The sequence below is a fragment of the Stegodyphus dumicola genome, chromosome 2 (genome assembly GCF_044657685.1).
Source record: "Stegodyphus dumicola isolate Sdum_Otavi_A_Nest chromosome 2, ASM4465768v1".
In the NCBI taxonomy this organism is placed as follows: Eukaryota; Metazoa; Arthropoda; class Arachnida; order Araneae; family Eresidae; genus Stegodyphus; species Stegodyphus dumicola.
This window is the reverse complement of record NC_140769.1, coordinates 68,902,823-68,922,192: the sequence shown is the minus strand read 5'-3', so window position 1 is coordinate 68,922,192 and position 19,370 is coordinate 68,902,823. Positions and strand designations below refer to the sequence as shown.

The 19,370-nt window shown below is 34.5% G+C and overlaps 1 protein-coding gene across 1 annotated transcript in view; it reads left to right on the top strand.

Annotated features, from left to right (window-relative positions):
• Positions 1-18,460, top strand: part of glob1 (globin 1) — a 99,520-nt gene extending 81,060 nt beyond the window's left edge. Inside the window, exons 2-3 of the mRNA XM_085810759.1 lie at positions 14,993-15,218; positions 18,228-18,460. Of these exons, the coding sequence (XP_085666885.1) occupies positions 14,993-15,218; positions 18,228-18,374 (373 nt within the window). The 3' untranslated portion in view covers positions 18,375-18,460. The remainder of the gene's footprint in view (positions 1-14,992; positions 15,219-18,227) is intronic.
• The last annotated feature ends 910 nt before the right edge of the window (positions 18,461-19,370 follow it).

Here is a 19,370-nt window from a genome sequence, read left to right as displayed (position 1 = left end):
ATAATGATTATGAGCATCACATACCGCAAGCTCCCTGCCACCCTGCTAAAAATAACCTTGTGGACACTATCTACTTTGATAGAACACAGGACTTGGGATTTGCAAATGGTGTTTTCACTGATGGCTCTAAAACTCCAGGGGGCATGGGAAGCGGATTCTGTATACTTTCTGGAGGAGCTTTAACGTATGAGTGGAAAAGAAAGCTCGCTTCTGAAAACTCTTGTCTTTCAGGCGGAGCTCATAGCAATCAGAGCAGCTCTTCTCCACCTGAAGAATAATCCCACAGTGCCCAATATCATCTACACAGACTCAGCCTCAAGCCTCGCTGCGATAACTGGAATTCGTTCTCGCACTCTTATCGTCAGCAGCATTAGAGACATTCTAACACACATGTCTGCTTCGCAAAGACCCTCACTCATCTGGGTGCCCGCTCATACGGGAGTAGAAGTAAATGAGAGAGCAGATGTTGTCGCAAAGGAAGCAGCGGATTCATCCACTTTGCGAGAAGTCCCGACCCGTAGGCCAGTCTCCGACCTAAAGAGTCGGACATTCCATCAGCTCCTAAGAATATGGCAAGAACGTTGGATTCAAGCCTTCTCAGGGAGACGTGTTTACAATCTCATTCCCAAGGTCAAATCAACAATCCAAACTAATAGCAATTACATGACGTATTTCCTCACTTGTCATGGGCCCTTTCCTTCATACCTCTGCCGCTTTGGCTTGAGAGAGAATGGTAACTGTGAATGTGTGGAGGAGGGTCATCCAGATCATTTTGTGTTCTCTTGCCCACACCCAGCACTTAACAGCCTCAAGCAACCAGGAGCCAGATTCTGGCCAAATTGGTTCCAGAATCTACAAAGTAACAGAGTTACTCAGCGGAAACTGAAAACAATAATTGACTACTGTATTAGCAATTACTCTTCTGACACTGGAAGATAGTAGTCATAAAAGTCTATATAAGCTAGTTCAATATGTCAGCAACAGTGTATGTGATATGTATGTACAATATGTAATTTTGTATTTAAGCTGTGCCAGGTTCTCATACATAAAGTTGGTACTGTATCTGAATGCTGTAATGTATCTGTACATGTTTATATCTTTTATTTATGGTACCTAATTTAAACTAAGGATCACGCGTACCTCAGTGCCATGCTTCTTGTAAACTTTAACTATCATGATAACGTATATGTATGGGTGTTTATATCAATATGAGTGAGAGTATGTATACTTTTATTTGTTTCGGAATATCTATGTATGTAAGTGTGTACTATATATCTGTATATGAGTTTGTATTTATAGGTATATGCATATATTTTGATTGTACTCTTCTTCAAGTGCCTTGTATGCACATGTATATATTTCTTTGTACATTGCTGTACTCTTCTTCAAGTGCCTTGTATGCATATGTATATCTCTTTTTTTGCATTTTATAAATGTTGTCTGCTCAGCCGGGGCTGCCCAGGGCTGCGGCCTGGTAGCTAATGGTTGACTCCCGCCGAGTTGGTAACCAATTCTGCATGGATATATCTATACCTGGCTCGGAAGCCAACTCAGCGGTTTACCTCCCCAAACCACACTATACCGTCTGGGCGACAATAACTGCAACATTCTTCTTCAAGAAGACGGCTGCTTAACCCAAACTGAGACCGTTAAATCTGTATTAAGGCCATGACAATTCTTTCATGCCTCCCCAATAACGTATCACAGGGAATGTTGAAATTAACGTTTCACAAAGAAAGTAAAGCCACAGCCGATTGATTTTTGTTTTGAGGATACTGAATAAGTTACATTTACTTTTGAGTTGGCGGTATGTTAAAATGTGCAAAAGCGATTCGGAGAAATATTATCTTGAAATGCTTGTCAGTGCCTTTACCTCTAAGAAGTGAAAGAATTCATGTAAAAAAGATGATAAAAAATGCGAAGCCCTTTAGTTCTCCTAACTGAAGCTCTGTTTTATGTAAAAAAAATCTGATGTGAACACCACATAACTCTTTTTACGACCTATTAAATTATACACATTTTTCGCTGCATTTCACTTAAACGTATTTCCTCATATTTCATCAGAGATATATTTCTCATTCAATTAGTTCAGTTCTCACTTCGCGGCAAGGGAAAAATACACAATAACTCAAAACATCTTCATTAAAAATTGAAAAATATAAAAAAATATAAAACACCAAATACAGTTAAAACAGTTCAGAAAAACTTTTTACAATTAAAATTATAGTTTTTACGCAAAAACAAGCATTTTGGCCAGCGGACAATAAGGCAGATTTTTCGGTGACTTTTTGGGTCCCACTCGGCAAAAAGATACTGAAGGTGCAGAAACTGACTATTCTGCTAAGTCTCAAATGTAAACAAATGGCTGCACCGTTAGGCTTAGTCGCATTTAAATAACTTTTAAACTGTTGATAATTCTATAATTATTCCATGCAGATTAACTAAAGGCATAAAATCTTTAATAACATAAGAACAATATAATTCAATCACTTTTAAAGCAAAAAATGCACAATTTACCAACATATAAGAATAAAAAAACTGAGCCGAGTAACAGAGTGGGAATATACACGAAAAAATCTCTTCTGAATCGATTTTAAATCCATTAATCCGTTTTGGGAAAAAGGGGACCTTTATTCTGTCCGTACATATAGATATCACGCAATAACATCGTTCGGATGGATTCGAGAGCGGTAAAAATATACGTTTTTGTTGAAATATGATGCCCGAAATTTTTCGCGATTGCAATAGTTCCTTGACTTAGTAGAAGGAAGTAAAAAGTTAAAACAATTCGGTAGTAATCTGGAAAGCAATGAAATGGCTGGTTTACGTTAATAAATTCAAACTACTTTAAAAAATGTGGTTAATAAATAAGTAAAATCAAATAAGATGATTTTATAAGATAAATATTTTTACAACCAATAACTGTTTTGAAGTTACTAAACAAAATTTACAACGTAAGATTTTTTTTTCAATTCCTCCTACCATGTTTAATAATTACAGATGAGATCTGTTTTCGGTATTTTGAAGCATTACACATTTAACAGTAATTTCGAAAGTTAACCATGGTTTAAATTTTTTCCTAAGTTTTGCTTAATTGCTACATTATTCATTACTTGTCTTTGTAATTATAATTTTGTTATTAAACCCGCTTAGACCGACTGCACTTCAAAATATTTCTTTAATATTATAACTGATATTTATTGAAAATATTTCTTTGCCAACAACCTAGAATGGGCTAAAGTCATCAAGCAAATAGAAGTAATGTACTGCTTTTTTTTGAACTGATATACTACCATAAATAACAGTCGTAACCGATAGTCATCTTCTCTAAAGTCAACCACCTCCAACCAAAGCCCAAAATCGTATAAAAATTTATATGATCGTCCTAGAAAGGATTAACTTTATATACTACTGTTCTGTGCTTCCCCACGTATACCGGTTCATTTCTAGATTCGTGCAATCGAATTTTTTTTCTAAATGTAATGTAAAAATATAAAATTTGAAAATTTTTCTTCATTTGAAGAAAATTTACACAGAGGAACAAAGAAAGAGAGAGGAAAAGAGAAAATTATTATTCTTAATTATTTTCAATTATTATCCAATTTTTATTGTTATAATTTAATTATTATTAAATTCATTGATGAATTAAATAATGATAGAAAATACCAATTTTAGCAATATTCTACCTATGACATTAAAACATCGTTTTTTAATTAAAAGTCAGCAAATATTTTCCCGGTTCTGTGAGATAAATGTGCTACTTCCGGTAAATAAAAGCAGACTACACTCAGTCTAGCTAGCATACGTCCTTCGTATCACAGCTCTTTTCTATTAAACTGGGAGGGGGAAGAAAAACGTGTGTTGGCGAGCAACTGATTTGTTTTGAGATATAAGTTGTTTGTCAAGGACGAACATAAAAACTGCCCATTTGAACTGGACATTTCCTTGAAACGCGTATATATATGTATGGATGTTCGGCTGGCAGATGTTCAAAGAACACATAAACCATTCTTTCTGAGCTATCGCTCGGCGCGTTTGTATATTAAGTTCATTACATATGTAAACAGAAAAAGGTGTGAATTATTGCATGAATCAGTCTACTCAGAGTTTTGGACAGTAATTCTTCTCGCTCGTGCTAAAAATAGGCTTCTTTGAAAACGAACCAGTATGCCTTTTATTATTGTTTTTAAGAGTGAGGAGATGCTTAACGTGCATTCCTTAAGATGTAATGGTAAGCAAAAAGAATTATCTTCGAACTTCAGTTTATAGAATTTCTTAAACCTTTTTTATCAACTACTTTATTAGTTGCTTAGGCGATATGCTTCAAGAAATTGTCGACATCCCTTTATAATGCTTCTGAAAGCATATTTTTTTATAAAGGGCTTTTACCGGGTAAAAATATTAATTACACAAACCATTTTAATTACGTAATATATAAGCAAAGGTTTTTTTTTTTTTTTTCCCTTGGTATAACTTGACAGTTTTCCTTCGTGCAACTTAATTACTTGCAATATATATTTCCTTACCGATTCTTTTTAATTAAACAACTTAACTTTTTAAGCATAATTTAGTAGAGCAGATATTTTTGCTACTGTGTTTATAAGGTATTTTCTCCCTCCTTTCTGCTTGCCTTCGAGGTGTAACAGTAGCACGCTCAGCGCGTATTTCGTGAAGACCAGGTTCGAGTCTCAGTGAGGGCATTGCTCATTTTTTACATCTCCTGCTTCAAAATAACCTAAAGACCGTACACTGGCGCCCGAACTAAACGGTGGTGGATGATGATTCTTCACTACCAGGATTTGGCGACTGGGTCCCCTAATTCCCAATCACCCTTTAAAAGGGGGAGCAATTTAAGGTATTTTCTCCCTCCTTTCTGCATGCCTTCGTGGTGTAACGGTAGCACATTCGGTACGTATTTCGAGAGGTCCGGATTCAAGTCCCCGCGAGGAAATTGCTCATTTTTCATACCTTCTGCTTCAAAATAAACTAATGATTCCACTCTGTCAACAGGTATAGGTGACGGAGGACGGGGACACCTGATGTCTAACTAAGGTAAGCAGGTATATATATGTCCCACGCCCTCCACTATCTTGAACCGGCAGCGCCCGAGTCCGAGGAGGCCTGCCTCGGGTATGCATTTGCTTCTCTGTGAAGTCGCATGAAAGAACAGGGACCTGGATGATGTTACGAGTACTACCTCTGTTCTTATCCCGTGTTCTTTTATTTCCCCATCGACAGTTTTGTTTTACGTTGATAGTTTGTGATAGTAATTGTTCTGTTGTTCTGCAACAAAGAAACTCGGATTTTTTAAGACAGAGTTCGGTGATTTACCCCCCTGACGTCTGTACGTACGTACGTACATATGTATGTATCGCACATAACTCAAAAACAAGTAGCCTCAGAACGTTGAAATTGTGTATATAATACTGCTATAAAATGTAGTTGTGCACCTCCCTTTGTGATTGCAATCGGCCGAACTAAAAGTATATATACCCCCTCTGTTACTCGGCTCGGTGAGCTCAATTTTTTTTAAATTCTTATATGTTGGTAAACTGTGCATCTTTTATTTTAAAAATGATTGAATTTTGTTAATCTTATCTTCCGGTTAAGGTCTTTATGTCTTTAGTTAATCTGCATGCAGTAGTTGTAGATTTATCAACAAATTGTTTCAGTGAGTCTAAGCCTAATTTTTGTTTACCATAGCAGCCATATTTGTTTACATTTGAAACTTAGCAAAATAGGGAATTCAGTTTCTGCACCTGCAAGGTCCCTGTTTTTTTGCCGAGTAGGACCAAAAGTAAACTTTCAGTTTTGTCCACCGAAAAATCTGCCTTGTTGCCTGCTGGCCGAATTGCTTGTTTTTGCTTAGAAACTCTAATTTTAATTGTAAAATTTTTTTATTGTTTCAACTGTATTTTGTTTTTTTTATTTTTTCTATACTTTTTAATTCTTAATGAAGATATTTTGAGGTTTTATGCATTTTGAATAACCGTGAAATGAGAACTGAATTAATTGAATAAGAATTCTATCTCTAATGAAATTCTAGGAAAGGAATTCAAATGAAATGCAAGAAAAAATGCGTATAATTTAACATTCCGTACAACGAAGTCATGTGGTGTCCGCATCAGATTTTTTTACAATGAACTTTCTGCTTTCTTCTTTTGCTTAGATTATTTCTAAACTAGTTTCGAAATATTTAGCGATTTTTATTGTTAAAGTATTTTGAAATTTCTATTTGTGTGCTTTATTTTTATTGTTTTATTGTATCAATAACTAACACTGATTAGTCAAACTTTCTCGCAAATTTAAAGTATTTTGAAATTTTAATTTTTATGGTTTATTTTTATTGTCTTATTATATCGAGACCTAACACTGATTAGTCAAACTTTCTCGCAAATTCAACTTTAAAAGCGTTTTACTCCGTGGACTACTAAGTGTTAAGGATTCTTGTAGGAATGGCAAAATTTTTTGTTTTCGATTAATAACAGCTTCTGATTCTTATTTATGCCGTACAAAAACTGCTAAGTGAAAATATTAACAACTCTCCGAAGTGTCAAACATTATTCTTCCATTAAAATGAAATAAATTATTACAGAGTTTCATAATTCTAGTACTTTCGCTGTTAAATATAATAAAACGCAGTAACAGCTACACCTCATCATTGATGAGTGTAGTTATATTAACAACTTACTGTTCAATGTGCGACGATTTTTCTTTAAATATTTCATTAAATTAATATATAACAGCTATTTTTTCTAGTTTCGTAACAGGAAAATGTGAATTGCTGCCTTTGCAGCTATTTTTTTTTTAAAAATTATTTCTCTAAATCTATAAAATGTTAGCTCATTAATTTTAGCGCTTTTTCCTTTCCCATAGGGATTTCTTGAAAGATGCTGTCATAAAAAAAACCCATTAATTTCAGGTCTTAACGGCGAAAACAGCTTTCCGCTTGCAAAACATTCTCGTTCCAGAAATTGATCCACTCGAAATTCGCCGTCGTGTTTGCGCTTTTTCCAGGCAATAGCCTTTTTCACGAGTTCCAATTCGGCACATGTTTGCTGAGCGCCTCTCTTCAGACTGCTTAATTACGGAAAAGCGTAAGTCAACAAACGCCATCTTAAAGAGGTGTATTAGAGAATATCCAAGAGAGGAATCGCATGAGCTGAAAATAGACTCTTTAATCCCTTTCAAATGACTTTTTGTACACCTTTTTTGGGGGGTGGTCTGTCTGTCTATGTATGTGTATGTGCATAATAAGAATTATGTAATTTTTTGTCACTAGCTGTGTCATCTTTTCCAGCTCCACGAAAGAGAGAGTGAAGTTCAGGTAAAAAACAAATCTAAACACTAAAATCTAAAATACAAACAGAATCAAATTTGTTACCGTAACGTGCTGAGATCTGCAATATTCAGACTGAGATAGTTACAAACAAAAATACAGTAAATCCTTTTTAAATAGACAACTTATGGAGTAAAACATTATCTCATTCCAATTGTGATGCAATTTCGTTAACCCATTCAGCTAGTGAAAGGAGAATAGTTTGAATCCCAAAGCTGATTTTTCCCTAAAGCTTAAAAGTTTCTCTATGATTGCACCCGAACAACTAAAAAGTGTGGGGGATTTTTATATTATTTTATTATTAAATTATTATTAAATTCTTATATTTTTATAGACTATTACTTTTAGCACTTTTTAATATACTATTTAAGTTTTATAATAAAACTTCAAGCCTCCAAGCGTTACAAGTTTAGCCCTGAAATTTCAAACTTCCTCAAAATGTCGTGAATAAATGGTATTTTTTTGATTAAATCAAACATTTAAAGCTTACAGAAATTGTTATATGTAATGAATACAAAAGCCACCGTTCTATACGGAATTTTCCGTCTGTAACGTTGAGAGGATTAATTTCATACGCAACGAATTTTTTAGACTTATATTATTTTATGTAAAATGTTTGGTTGCAAAACATACGTAATTATGGGATACGAGGGCATCCAAGCTAATGATATTTCGCCACGTGCTTACATTTACACTATAAGTAATAGTTATTATACAGTTTACAAGATCATATGCAGTTTTATATTTGTATTGGCAACGTTTTAAAGCGTTGCCTATACAAATATAAAACTGTGTGAGATCATGTAAACTGTATTTTTGTCCAGTTCTAGTTTTAAAATACGTAAGATACTGTTGCCCACCAGCGGCCTAGCGGTAAAGTCGCTGAACACTGGTAGTTCGTTCTGGGTTAGAATCCTGGTGAACGGGCTGGCTGCAAGGGCGGTTTCGTGGTTTTCCGCATGTGTAACGTGTATACAGCTCGCTTCCCTTAGAAAATCCTCCACGGCGGCGTCCTTTTTATAGGCAGATTTTGCCATAATCAAATGCACCAAACAAAACCTGAGAAACTGTAGGGTGCATAAAAGAGAAATGTAAGAAAAAGAAATTTAGAAGAATGCAAGTCGGTGCAATTTGTTAAGTGGCTAAAACCAGAAACGTGCGGAAGCGGTCAAATTTGGTGCTACTTCACGAGCGGATAATACAAGATTGCCTTTTACATGCACCCCTTCAATGAACTTCATCGATAATACCGTACAAAATACATGCTCTACTCAAAAGAAATGTTGCTGAATTACCACAATTCTCACTGTTAACCTGCTATTACAAATAAATTGCTATCTTCTCTTGCCACACATGGTCCAGATCAAGGCGACAACATTAACACACTGAAAGCAGACGATTCAGGGCGTAAATTTACAAAGGAAAGAAAGAACTGGTTTTATGTCAAAAAAGACTGGTTTTATGTGAAATAGAAAAAGGACTGGTTTTATAAGAAAGGGAGAAACTGATAGAAAGAAAACGAATATTATATTTCATTAATTAAAAGTGTATTTTGCTTTCCTTACACGCTTTTTGGGCACAAATCACATAATCTTTCAGATTTACAAAAAGGATTTTATGATTGTAAATATTTGCATCCGATTGTTTTCTAACGCGAAAATTCGCCGGAGCACTGAAATTCTAATGTGAAAAGGAAAGGAAGTGATGAAAAAGAACTAATATCAGGAAATGCGTTTTATGATTATGTAGTTAGTTAATGATCAATGAACAAGGAAAATATGATATGACGTAAAATATTGAAAATAATATTGGATGGTATTCTACTCTGTGCCAAAAATAATATTGCTGTTAGAAGCTCAAATTAAATTACTCGAGATTCAAATTGCGAATTTTTAAAAAATTTGATTGTATTTGTTAACCATTATAGTAATACTTTAAATTAACATGCTGAGAAACATGAGAATCTAGCTTCCTTTTTCTTACCCACTATTCAAAATGAAATACTAAAATTAGTTGGGGACAAAACTAGAAATGAAATCATATGCAGAAATAAGAAAGCAAAGGACTGCATCATTTTAATTTACTTCACACCTGATGTTTTAAGAAAAGATGAGTCAGATGATAAGATATATCCATATTGACTGTAATGGGAATGTAATGATTTAAGAAAGCTTCATTAATTTTATTCAATCGCATGAAAAAAACGGGAGAAGGTTTATCGAATGAAATTTAAAAAAATACTGGAATTTGATAAACTGAATATTCAGGATTGCAAGAGCAAGGATTTGATAAAGGTGAAAAGATAGCTGGCAAATATAAGAAAGTAAGTGCACATATTTTGGAAAGAAATAATTTAGCAGTATTTGTACTTTATGAATCTCATAATATAAATTTAGCGGTGTTCACCACTGCATCTACATCTACTGCTCCTGCTTTTTACCAATACTATGTAGACAACAGTTCGGGGCATTTTAATGAAGGGCCTAAAATTAACACTTAAAAGTTTCTCTGATACGATCAACACTCAGTTACCTTGCAAGTAATGAAATGATTGCAAACGATTTTTCAAATCCGTACGGTGTATGGAATAAAAAATTTCCGAATTATTTATCTGTACAAATTAATTTATCTGTACTCTTTCTGTATGGAATAAAATTCTATAATGCATCGATCGAACAAATAAAGCATTACATCAGAAAGATTTTTCAATAGATTGTGGAATAAAATTAGTGCTGTATTGCGTATTGAGCAAAATTTCCGAGAAGTACAAAATTTGGCTGACGAAATCGGTACAGAGGAGGGATTTCTTAATAAGAAGAGTTAAGATAGCGGAAACAGATGAAACAGCAGGTGAAGGAAGTTACTTGATACCCGAAAAATTGTTTAAAATACAAATTTACACTTCTTGGCACTCTATTGTCTCAAACAGAGCGGCGATATCAAAAAATGAAAACTACCTGTTGTGATTTTTACTTCTTTCTGTGGCTCGCCTTTACAATGAAAGAGTGTTGCTGATTTACAAAATAGCTGATGTGGACACCACATGACTTCCTTGTACGACCTATTAAGCTATACAAATTTTTTACTGCACTTTATTTAAACGTATTTACTCGAATTTCATTAGAGATATATTTCTCATTCAGTTTTCACTTCCCGGCAAGGCAAAAATACATAAAAACTCAAAACAACGTCATTAAAAATTGTAAAATACAGAAAAACATAAAACACCTAATACAGTTAAAACAGATAAAAAATAATTTTTACAATTAAAATTGGAGTTTCTACGCAAAAACAAGCAATTCGGCCACCAGGCAAGAAGGCAGATTTTTCGGTGCATGAAACTGAGAGTTACGTTTGGTCACATTCGGCAGAAAGACACTGAATATGCAGAAACTAGCTAAATCCACTGTTCTACTAAAAGTTTCAAATGTAAACAAATGGGGAACTACTTCGTTAGGCTTAGCAGCACTTAAACAACTTTTAAATTGTTGATAATTCTACAACTATTGCATGCAGATTAACTAAAGGCATTAAAAATTCTAACCGGAACATAAGAACAATGTAATTCAATCACTTCTAAAGCAAAAAAAAAAAAAAAAAAAAAATGCACAATTTGCCTACATATAAGAATAAAATACTAAGCTTATCGAGTCGGGTAACAGAATGGTTTTATATACATACAAACTTTTGGTGCGGCCACTTGCAATCAAAAAGGGAGGTGCACAGCTACATGTTATAGCAGTGTCATATACAAAATTTCAAGGTTCTGAGGCTACTCGTTTTTGACTTATGCGAGATACATACATACGTACGTACAGACGTCACGAAAAAAATCTCTTCTGAATCCATTTTAAATTTATTTTACAATGCATTTTGGGGAAAAAGTGCCCTTTATACCGTCCGTAGGAGGCAAAAACATCGTTCAAATAGATTCGAGAGCAGTCCGAAAATTTTCGCGATTACAGTACTTCCTTTACTTCGTAAAAGAAAGTAAAGAAATTGCTGCAGATCTTGCACTTAAACATAGCAATAATTTACAGGAGTTGGAATTCACATGTGAATGTGGAAGTTTTTAAGCCTGAATTAACAACTCTTATACAAAATATGGAAACTAAACATCCGTTTAATATTCTACAGACTCTTTATGATTTTAGCTTAATTGAATTTGGCCCTAGTTACAGTATCTGTCTCCGGAAATTTCTAACTCGTTCCGTTTCTATTGCAACTAGCCTGCAGCTCTACTATATACAGGTAGATTGTCTTTAATGTTCCTGAATAAACCCCGTTGCACTGAAAAACGCTCTCTGTTTACTATTATTGTTTTGACCCAGTCTGGTTTCATAGAGACTTATCTATTTTCTTCACATGAAACCGCAGGGTTTTGTGAAACATAACTTAAACACCTTACACTGTATTAAACTTGACTAATTTTTAATTGGAAATTTCGAAACCCGACCCTTCAGTTCTAGCTGTCAGCCTCCGCTTGCAGCTGTACAGTTCGATAAAGCAAAAGGAATTATTAGCATCCTTCGCACTCGAAGAAAAGTGCATTTTTATTTTGGCTTTTAATCCATTGAAAGACATTTTAAACAAATAAATCCATCAGAATTCCTCTTCACGATGAGATCGTGTTCATGTTCTTGGGTACATTTTCAAATTTATTTTAAATAATTCAACTTCGTTTCAAAGGATGTAAAAGTAAATTGTTTCAGCTACACTTCGCGCTTTGTGCAAATGAATCATTTTAACTGGCCAAGGTCTTTGTCTTTTCATTTCTTGAAAGGTTAAATGAATGTAAATTACCATCAATGTCACAGGCTTTTTATTTTCATTCCGCGTCTAGCCAGTCCTGAGATGAGTTATTTAACGAGGAAGACGTGGCTTAATCTGATGTTCACAATTTTCTTTCAATAATGCGTTTCAACGGTGCTCGTCATGAAAGTGCTAGATATTTCCTGCGAGAGCTTCTGATTATCAAATTTGCAAGATAATCCCGCGTTTACCCTCTTCCCCTCTCAAAGTCTCTTCCTTTCTTGCTTATTTCTTTATTTATCTGCTGAAGATTTTGGTCGTTAAAATGAACAATATATTTTGTAAATTTTTTTCAAAAAAGGAGGTACGAAATTATCATTTTGCATACATCTAGTAATATTTATGTAAAATAAATGTAAAATGTAACATATACAAGTGATGATGAAGATACATATATGTGATATAAGTCTTAATACATATACTATTTAAACAAACTATGTTGTAAAATAATAATAAAGATGCTTAAACTAAAATAAAATGAGTGCCGTAGCGAAATGTTAGATTTCCTATGAGTACTTAATTGAAAATGTAACATTTCGATGTACATAAGACAGTGGTTCTCAATCTTTTTCATGCCCTTCCTTACCCCATTTGCTGAATGAGCGGCTGCCTACATGAGTGGTTTCATAGTTATGCTATATATAACTTAAATATGAACAATTTTCCCCACAAGATCCTTCACCAAAACTTAGCACATAGTCCTCATGTGCTTTACTGTATTTTATTAAATGTAATTCCCATGTATTTCACAAATCCTTTCATAATAAATATTGAAGGATTTTGTGTGCTTTACATGCCGCGGTGTATTTTATAGTGAATTCCAGCTACTCATGAAGAATATTTTTTACGTAAGTTAGGAACGCAGATTTTATCCTTAACATGATTGCGATTTCATCTCTGGAGGATCCACAAATGTTGTCCCACAAAACCTGTTCTCCTTCAAAGAAATGTGAATCACTTTCTAAAATATCTGAGGCTTTGGTAATTGTTGCCAAGGATGAAACATGCAGAAATTCTTTTTACATAAATTCAAAAGGACATATTTTTGAAACATTAACTAAAACGACACTTGATAACACATAAATCACACATAAATTAACACATAAATTAACACATAAATGTCGTTAAATAACGACATTGATAAACACACACAATCAGTCCATTTATCAATTTAAAGTGAAAATAAGTCAAATGTTCAGACTATGTAAACTTTTGCTTCGATATTCATCGCTGTTTATTTATGTAGCCATATCGCTGTTTCTCTCCCAATCTATTTTTCAATGAAATTTAGTCAGTTGCAGAGTGTAAGGTCGGATTAAAACTTGTCCAGTTAGGCTTTTCTACCTTAGTTTTCTCATACCAAGTGCTACTGCATATAAATCTTTCGTAATCTTATAATTAGGTCCATAAAACCTGTCCTGAATACAGTTTCGAGAATACTCCCATAATTTTCAAAAAGCTTTTGTCGTTATTTTTGTGCCGTGGATAAACTTTCAGTTTTATAGAATTACTCATTGAAACTTTGCTACAAGGCATATTTTTTCCTTAATAACAGTAAGTATGGGTCCGTATTTAATGTATAAATCATAATATCCTCCTTTTTAGCACTTCAGTTGAATTTCCACTTAAAAAGTGTACAATGTGTACACTGTAAATATGTGCTAATTGAAAAACATTTTTAGAAGAATAGCGATTATAAATGTGCAGAAGGAATGCAAAGAAACGAAATTACCAACCTCATAAAAAAAGGTAGGAATCGTAGAATAATGCCCCGCTCTGAAGAAAAAAAATAAAGCAGAAGCATGAATATTAGACCATCACTGTTTTGAGGAAAAGGAAAAATGGTTTATTCACTTGAGCACGAATATTTTTACAGAAGGGAGAACAACAATATCAGATAATTTGAGAAAAGACTAATGGTATCGGAGACATTTATATTAAATATATGATATTAAGGTTTTATTCGATTTTTAATGTTTACTTTTTTATTAAGAAAATACTTTTATTCTTGTGGTTTGATTATTTTAGCGAAGTAATATTTCAGCGGCTTCTTTATTCTTATATCATGATTATCTTATAAACTTTTCATTCCGACGAGCTTCTTGTATAGTTTTTAGAGTCTACCAATCTTAGGATGCAAAACCTCTCTGCTCCCAAAAATATAAAATTCTTCCCACTGGAGAACCTCTCATATACTATATTACTATTAATAAAAATTCAGAAAATCTGAATACGTAAACAAATTAAGCCGAAACAAATAACTAATAGTTGATACCCGCGAAAGTTATGAAGGGGCCAGAGAGTAATTTTTGCCACTCTTTATCATGGCTAAGGAATAAGCAACCACGGGGTTAAATTCTTTTTGCAATTCTAACGCGTAGAAGCGTACTTTGAATTTTATTTTTTTATATAATTAAAAAAATTATTACAAGAATTGTTGTGCAGGCAATTTATAATTTTATAGCGAGTAGGTCCTTTTTGTACCTGCTTGTGAACGTCATTTTTTACAAATGCTGCATGTGTTACAAATACCTTTGCTAAAGAAATTATCACATCTCCCAATGCAAAGTTCGTAATTTTCAGTAATTTTCAATGAATACACGGGGCTTTCCTCTCGATCACAAGGCGGAAAAATCTTTAATTCGGATCATCGTGAATCAGGAAATAGCTGTAAATGATTTGGGAATATTCTCACCGGCAAATGTTTCATCATATGTGCTTCCCATTTGCACTGAATAACTCTTTGCAAACTTTCAAATTAAAGTGAAAAGAGAAATGATTTTATGTTTGCAATTTTGGTGTATTGTTTTTTTTTCCTATGTATAGTTTTCATTATTTCAGGTTTTTTGAAGCTTACCCTGAGTACCAGTTGTTATTCAAAAGCTTTGCTAATGTTCCATTGAATGATCTGCCCCGCAACGGCCGACTGTTAGGCCATGTCACGTCAGTGATGTATGCCCTCAACTCTGTTGTCGACAACCTAGAAGATCCAGAGTGTCTCATAGAAATCTTGCAAAGAACTGGTATTAGCCACCGCCCTAGAAATGTCAACAGGCAGCATTTTAATGTAAGTAAACTTTTATAGCATTAATATAGCATTAATCCTAATTTTCTCAGTAAAGTAAACTTGGATCTTTCTTCCAGACATCAATTAACGTGAAAGAGTTATTACAGATTTGTTCAAAGAGCCAAACACTCGTAGCGATATTTGTAATTATTGTGCTATTAAATAATGAGAGCCATTCTTCTATTAAAACATATCCTTTTGTTCTATCGTAATTTCTGTGATTGAAATGTAAAACGTTTAAAATTAGTGCTCTTTTGCGAAGACCATTTAGATTGAAAAAGTAGCAAACTGACAGCCAGTTGGAAAGATACCATCTGTTTGAATAACATCCCAAAGGTAGGAAATGTAGGAAATTCAAAAGATCTTTGTAAATTGCTGTAGATCAGGACTTTTAGTAGGAATTCGTAATATATAAAGACCGTTCGCCAGACTCTCTAATTATATTTCTAGTTTAACTGTACTATAGAGTACGACATTTGCTACAGTTTGTTTCAGTACAAGTCTGTCCTCCAGTGGGCAACATAATGCTTTATTGTTTCATAATTTTTATATGAAAGCGATTACGTAGTACTTATTACTTAAACAGTCTCTGAACTTTTTCCGACAACAGTCGTTGTTGTAGCCTGTTTACTTCCCGTAACTGTCCGCGTTACCAAGCTAGTATCCAAAAGTACACACATACTGTGTCAAACTGTTTTTCTTTTGCATTACGGTGACTCTTAACGAGTTTTAACTTCCTTTCCGGTGAATCACCAATAGTGCACCATTTTCGAAATCTTTTGATAATTAGTGCAGTTTCATCAACCGCTAATGATCTTTCCAACAGCCTCAGAAGCAAGTACTAGGTCTTTCCTCTACGCCTTCCAGCCAGTCTCTTCTATCATAACTGCCTAGCAATTGGGTAATCACCAATGACTCATTCCTCGTTAATCTCAAGTACATTATTGAAATAAGGGAAACGAGGAAGAAGAAAATGCTGATTCTGTCAAAATTCTGATCTCCGCCCCCTCAGCATCAGCTCTTGAAAATCGTGGGTTTATAGCTCAACATGTGCGTTCTACCCGTTCCCATGAGCTTCTTGCACGTTACCTCACGAAACACCGCATCTCCTCTGCTTCATGCAGACGATGTAAGGCACATCTTCTCTGTGTGATGCATTTCACCTTAAGACCTTAAGGAACCCACCAACCGAGTGCGAATATAATTTTCTTTGGTGTGCCTACTCACGCCCAAACCGATAACATCATCCCAGACTCTGCCAACATTTTACCTGCACAGATCCAGTTCATGTCTCCCCCATTGAAACTGCACCCAAGCCCACTGAAATTACAACAAGAAATAGAATAATATCCCTTATGCTAGAATTATATGATAAAGTCATTTCGTATTTTCCTTGGTTTTAGCTCGTGCCCTTTCCGTACCTTCTATCGCGACCAATGGTGCTGCAACTTTCAACAACTGGGACATCACAAATAACAGCTTTTGTAAATCTAGCCCGGTGTGTCCTAGGTGCAGCAAAGACCTATACTTGCAATAATACAAATCTTCAACGGAATCCTGCGCCAACTGTACAGTTTCAATTAGCGCAAAATGCACAGAATATAACTTCTGTTACTCAGCTCGTTCGAGCACTTATTCCACTTAAAGAGCAATTCTAAATGTTCTCACACATTCCCAGCAGCAATATGCATGGCTTTTTCTATTCAAGCACAGCATCGCGGCCAGCAGGGACACAGAATATTGAAATGCAACTGCAAAGGACTGATCCATCTGCACTAAATATCATACAGGTTATCACTCAGCTTCGTATAGAAATAGCTTTGTTGCAAGAGCCGGACATAGCAAAGGCATGGTCCCAGGAGTGCCCTCCCACTACAAAACCTTCATATCTCTGAATAATAAAGCTGCAATGATTTACAGTGGGGAATTACCCGTATGCATCTCCGTAGCACAGAGCATGCTGTTACTATTCTTTTTTTGCAACTAATTACACTACCGCACTCACGTGTATTTACTCCCCATCGGTCTTTGATATAGAACCTCAGTTAACTGAACTAGACATTTATCCGTTTAACAGTGCAATGCATCATATCCTAGCTGGAAACTGCAACGCTATAAGTTATCTGTGGTTTGCGGAGGGAGAAAAACTTCGAGAGGCACAAGCGCTAGATTATTTGGCTTCCAGGAATTTGGTAATCACCAATGACATGGATCCACCTCCGATCTTCGCAATTACAAGTGTCAAAAGTTGACCTGACCTGACGCTAACCACAAGAAATATAAGAGCTCAAACCCAAGACTGGTCGGTGAGAGATTTTCCCTCACTGATTAACCATAAAATAATTACTTACAGCCAGGATAGTCTAGATATTTATCTACTGAAGTAAAGCTTCAAAATATCTTATGAGAGTCACTCAAAATTCGAAAAGCATACAGCTGCGCATATCGCAGAACTATCAGCCTATGCAACAGTACTCATGCACTTAACACTATATATGACAAGCTAATAGTCATCATCATTACAGTTTGTAGTCAAGCGTATAGAAGCAGGTCTCCCAAAAAGGTTACTAAAAGAACGTGGTTGGTTTCTCCCCTTACAGAGGAGAGAAATCGGGCACGAACATTAAGGCACAAACTACCTCAGAAGACACATTACACAATTCATTCATGGAATATTACAAAAAATGTAAACTAAAAACTAGTGTATTCTGAAAGTATTTGATATTTACTGTGCTGTGGCTTGATATTGTTTAGAATTTACATTGAATATTACAGTTTTACTGCATATAATAGTAGTTAAGGATCTATAATTTGACAAAAATAAATATATTAAGGAAAAAACGTGAAAGAGTTAAAATTTGAGTTAATTTCTTTATAGCAATAAATTGAAATAATTGTAGTAAAAGAATTTTTCACCTGCTGTGCTTTAGAGAAGTGTGCTTGGTGTTTGCAGGGTATTCATTAAGATTATGATGTTAATAACACTTTATTTACTTTCTATATTTTCAGAACCTCAAAGTTGTGCTGATAAAGCTTCTGATAGAATCATTAGGCAGCAATGTGATGAACGAATCTGCTGTAGAAGCGTGGGAGAAGACACTGGATGTTGCGAACAGCATCATAATCAAATCTCTTGAAGGAGAAGAAGATGCTTGAAAATTATATATACCAACATTTTCTTTTAGTGTATACTGTGCATTATATGTAACTCATCTGAATAATAAATATTCATTGTATCATTTTTTCTTGAATAATGATTCTGGTTTTGCTAATCAGAATACGCAAACACCAAGCGTCTAATTTTTTAAGTGGTCCATAACACAATGATAATGAATGAAGAGTACCATAACTGCATATGACTGCAGGTTTGAAATTAGTATAAGATAACTATAAGGACATGGGAATGAAATTCATGACTGATTTTATTTAATATTCACCGCTTCTGGTTCGCTAGATAAAATATTAACGCAGAATGCGTGCAACTACCCTCTTCTGCAATAAATGGTTATTCTTCTGCCACCTATTCGACATATATCAAATAATAATTATAAGCTGTCTGCAGAGCTGTTTAGATAGCTTAATAAGAAATATTATTATAAAACTTTCATTGTTAATCCATAAAAGTTTATAAAAATTCTGCTTAATCAGTATTTAAAAAGCGAAATTTTGCTAAATAATAAAATGCAAGAATAGTATTAAAATCTGTTTAATCAGTATCTAAAAGGTTATTCAGTCTTCTTAGTAAATCTGCTTAATCAGTTACCCGTAAAATCTGCTTAATCAGTATCTTAAAACAGAAATTTTCCTAACTGATTAATAAAAAGCAAGAATATTATTATTTAGGAGGGAGAGAAATAAAATAATATTTAGCTCGTATTTCTTTACTTTGTAGAGACATTAGGTAGTTTTTGGAAGCAGGAGAGATGAAAAATTAGCAGCGCCTTCGCCCTGAATCGAAGCACGGACCTCTGGAATTACGGTCCAGCATGCAGAACTACTACATCACGCTAGGAAGGCGGGAGAAGTACCTTATATACTCCCCCTTTTAATGGGCGACTGGGATTTTTAGGGGACCTAATCGCCAAACCCTGGGTGTGGAGAATCCTCATCCTACACCCTTTTAGTTCGGGCGCCATTATAGAGACATTAGGA